Source organism: Amaranthus tricolor, chromosome 11 (assembly GCF_026212465.1).
Source record: "Amaranthus tricolor cultivar Red isolate AtriRed21 chromosome 11, ASM2621246v1, whole genome shotgun sequence".
NCBI lineage: Eukaryota > Viridiplantae > Streptophyta > Magnoliopsida > Caryophyllales > Amaranthaceae > Amaranthus > Amaranthus tricolor.
This window is the reverse complement of record NC_080057.1, coordinates 21032106-21036666: the sequence shown is the minus strand read 5'-3', so window position 1 is coordinate 21036666 and position 4561 is coordinate 21032106. Positions and strand designations below refer to the sequence as shown.

At 43.3% G+C, this 4561-nt stretch overlaps 1 protein-coding gene across 1 annotated transcript; it reads left to right on the top strand.

Annotated features, from left to right (window-relative positions):
* Nucleotides 1-269: 269 nt before the first annotated feature.
* Nucleotides 270-2314, top strand: LOC130826653 (uncharacterized). The gene is made up of 2 exons (XM_057692223.1): nt 270-1887; nt 2307-2314. Exons 1-2 carry the CDS (start codon nt 270-272, stop codon nt 2312-2314), a joined length of 1626 nt encoding a protein of 541 aa, XP_057548206.1.
* Nucleotides 2315-4561: the final 2247 nt, after the last annotated feature.

Sequence of the window (4561 nt, the reverse complement as noted above, 5' to 3'; positions counted from 1 at the left end):
TGTTTTATTTATTTTTGTTTATGGGAGTGTTTTACTCCCTGGATTATTATGTAATGACTTTTTGATTTACTTTATTCGAAGTTATAAATTTATTTTGAAAATTTTAGTGACCCAACTTAGTGTATTGTTTCCGCCAATACACCCTATATTAAGACGGGTCATTACAGTTGGTATCAGAGCTGAACGGTTCCGAGGCTTGCTTGAGTAAGTTACTTGGAATCTAAGCAATTGACTTGACCATAGAGTGAGGATTACTTGGGTAGTAAGAAATGGGAATTGCTTTTAGAAAAGCAAGGAAGTATGTAAGACTACATATAAATTTCTGTTTTTGTAGGATGCCTCCTAGAAGAAGAACCTCTGCTGAGAAGGAGTCTTCTCGCCAACGTCTGAGAGCTCTAGAGAATGCTATTATTGCCCTCGCAAATCGATCCACTGGTCCGGCTAACAACCAGTCTGTCTTTGATCGGTTTGATCGTCACCGTCCCCCAACCTATGAGGGTACTGCCGATCCTGTAGTTCTCGAAGGTTGGTTGCGTGAGATAGAAAAACTCTTTGACGCGACCGGCTGCCCAGATGCTGAAAAGGTAGCTATTGGCTCGTATTACCTGAAGAAAGAGGCTGACAACTGGTGGGGTATGGTCAAAGCTGAATGTCTTGCTACCACTGGCTTTGGGTGGGAACAGTTCTCCACGAAGTTGAAGGAGAGATTCTATCCAGACGAGTTGAGGTGGCTGAAAAGAGAAGAGTTTCTCTCTCTGGAACAGGGTTCTATGTCGGTGCAAGCATATACTGACAAGTTCACAGAGTTGTCTCGTTTTGCTGCTGTTTTGATCCCTTCTGAAGCTGAGAAAGTGAGGTTGTATGTGAGGAGGTTAGACGCCCGGATTAGGGTACCAGTGATGTGTTCAGGTCCTGCTACTTTCCAGAAGGCTTATGAAGTTGCCCTTAGTGCTTATGCTGCAGTTCAGGAAGAAGAAGCTGCTAGGCGTGCTCTCACAGCCAAGAGGCCCCCTCCCTCATTTCATACTGCAAACCCCTCCAAGAAGTCTAAGCTTATTCCTGCGAACAAGGGGAGTACTTCTGATTCTAGACCAAAGAAGTGTTTCAAGTGCCAGAAAGATTGGCACCCTGGCAAAAATTGTGATGGTTCTGCTGTCAAGTGTTTCTATTGCAATGGTGAGGGTCACCGTTCGTACTCTTGCCCTAAGAATTCTGATGCAGGCAAGACAATTACTGGTGGTAATGCCCCTCTCCGCAACAGGGTTTATAATATGACCGAAACCGAGGAAGAATCGGATGTTGATGTCATTGCCGGTACTATTCTCGTAAACTCTATTCCTGCTTATGTTTTATTTGATACTGGTGCTACTGCTTCTTTCATCTCTTCTTCCTTTATTGAAAAAGCCAAGTTGAACTCTTCTATGTCTGTTAAATCTGTGATCTCCCTTCCTAATGGGGAGAAAATTTCTTGTCATCGCGCTTTTCGAAGCGTTCCTGTTATCATTAACGAGGTAGAATTGACTGCAAATCTTAAAGAGTTCCCCATGGACGAATTCGATGTGATATTCGGCATGGATTGGTTGAAGGAATACCGAGCTGTATTCCATTGTAGGGATGAGAAGGTGGTATTGAGAAACCATAAAGGGGAGAGAGTTTCTTATTCTAACACCAAAGCAAAGCCTGGTGTGAAGATCATCTCTGCTATAAAGATGATGAAAATACAAAGGAAAGGGAATGAAGTTTTCTTGTGCAAAGTGACTGAAGTCTCCGAAGGCGTTAAGCTTGAAGACATTCCCATTGTCAGAAACTATCCAGATGTATTTCCCGAAGAATTACCTGGAATCCCTCCCGAAAGAGATGTAGGATTTGGGATTGATTTGATTCCAGGTACCGCTCCTATTTCTAAACCCCCCTATAGAATGGCACCCTCAGAAATGCAAGAGTTAAAGACTCAGTTGCAAGAGCTTATCGATAAGGGTTTTATAAGGCCCAGTGCTTCTCCTTGGGGTGCTCCAGTTTTATTTGTGAAGAAGAAAGATGGTAGTATGCGGCTGTGTATTGACTACCGTGAACTGAACAAGGTAACTATCAAAAATAGATATCCCTTGCCAAGAATTGACGATCTTTTTGATCAATTAAAGGGCGCGGGTGTCTTTTCTAAAATTGACCTTAGGTCTGGTTACCATCAGATCCCTGTGAGGGAAGATGATATTCAAAAGACGGCTTTCCGGACTAGATATGGGCATTATGAATTTGTCGTCATGCCCTTCGGTCTTACGATTGCCCCTGCTGTGTTTATGGACCAGATGAATAGGTCCTTTCACGAGTTGTTGGATGAATGTGTAGTTGTCTTCATTGACGACATCTTAGTATTCTCGAAGGATGAAGAAGAGCATGTTAAACATCTAGAAATGGTGTTAAACATTCTCAGGAAGCAGAAATGGTTTGCCAAGTTCTCAAAATGTGAATTCTGGCTTAAGAAAGTGGCATTTCTAGGCCATGTTATTAGCAAGGAAGGTGTGAAGGTTGATCCAACGAAGATTAAAGCTATTATAGAATGGGCAAGTCCCTCTAGTGTAACTGAAGTTCGGAGTTTTCTAGGACTTGCAGGCTATTATCGAAGGTTTGTGCATAACTTCTTTATTATTGCTCAACCTTTGACAAAATTGATGAAGAAAGACTGCAAGTTTAGATGGTCCGAAGAGTGCGAAAAGGCTTTTCAGTTATTGAAAGAAAAGCTCACATCTGCTCCTGTCTTAGTCTTGCCGATAGAAGGAGAGGAGTATGAGGTGTTCAGTGATGCCTCGAAGAGTGGACTAGGGTGTGTGTTGATGCAACGGGGTAAGGTTATTGCCTATGCTTCAAGGCAATTAAAAGTTCATGAGAAGAATTACCCTACGCATGATCTTGAATTGGCTGCAGTGGTGTTTGCATTAAAGATTTGGCGACACTATTTATATGGTGTTTCGTGCAAGATTTACACTGATCATAAAAGCCTCAAGTATATTTTCACTCAGAAAGAATTGAATATGCGTCAGAGGCGCTGGCTCGAGCTTGTCAAGGATTATGAATTGACCTTGGAGTATAAGGAAGGAAAGGCTAATAGGGTTGCTGATGCCCTGAGTCGAAAGCCTGGACCCTTGCTGAATTTTATGAAGGTTCTCTCTAAGGACTTATGTGAGGAATTCCGCAAGATGGAAATTGAAGTGGTATCATTGGGTGGGGTTAAAGCTCGCTTAAGCGCTATGAGTTCTGAGCCTGCTCTTTATGCTGAGTTAAGAGAGAAGCAACAGAATGATCCTAAGCTTCGGAAGATTCGGGCTGCAAAGGCTCAAGGACGAGCTGGGAGTTTTGATATTGCAGAGGATGGGAGTATGAAGTTCAAAGGGCGATGGTGTGTGCCTAATGATCCGATTTTGAAGAACGAAATCATGAGTGAAGCTCATAACACTCCTTATTCAGTACATCCTGGAGGTTCGAAGATGTATAAGGACCTCAAGCTAAGCTTTTGGTGGCCTTGTATGAAAAAAGAGGTTGCTGAATTTGTTGCCAAGTGTTTGGTGTGTCAGAAGGTGAAGATTGAGCATCAAAGGCCAGGTGGTTTGTTACAACCCCTTCCTATTCCAGCATGGAAGTTTGACTCCGTTTCCATGGATTTTGTGATGGGGCTTCCTAATGCCGCTGGTGGCTTGAATGCAGTGTGGGTAATAGTTGATCGCTTGACCAAGGTTGCCAGATTTATTCCTATGAAGAAGACTTGGTCAATGGAACAAATGGCGGAGGCTTATTCAAATGAAATCATAAGGTTGCATGGTGTACCTAGGGAAATTGTGTCCGATCGTGATCCCAGGTTCTTATCTCATTTCTGGTCCTCGTTACAAAAGGCTTTTGGTACTAAGTTGAAGTTGAGTACCGCTTTCCATGCTGCAACTGATGGGCAAACGGAGAGAACAATCCAGACTTTGGAAGACATGCTCCGTGCTTGTGCCCTGGAATTCCAAGGCTCGTGGGTGAAGTCTTTAAGCTTGGTAGAGTTCTCTTACAACAACAGCTATCATGCGAGCATCCAAATGGCTCCCTACGAGGCTCTTTATGGTAGGAAATGTCGTAGTCCTACTTTCTGGAGCGACATAAGTGATTCGTTGGTGTTGGGACCCGATCTTATCCAATCTACTATAGATAAGGTCAAAGTTATTCAAGCAAAGATGAAGGCTGCCCAGGATCGACAAAAGTCTTATGCCGATTTGAGTAGGAGACCTATTACTTATGATGTTGGGGATAAGGTGCTTTTGAAGGTGTCCCCAATGAAGGGAGTAATGAGATTTGGTGTGAAGGGCAAGCTCAGCCCTAAGTATGTGGGTCCTTATGAGGTACTTGAGAGGATTGGTGAAGTGGCTTATAAGTTGGCTTTGCCAGTCGAGCTATCTAAGGTTCACAATGTGTTCCATGTCTCTCAGTTACGGCGTTATCGAAGTGACCCTTCGCATGTTATAGCCGTAGAGTCGGTAGAGGTCAACCCTAATTTGACTTTCGAGGAGAAGCCAGTCAAAATCCTTGATCG

What these genes read in the sequence shown, in the direction of transcription:
- LOC130826653 (XM_057692223.1), top strand. Translation starts at nt 270, where the DNA reads ATGGGAATTGCTTTTAGAAAAGCAAGGAAGTATGTAAGACTACATATA.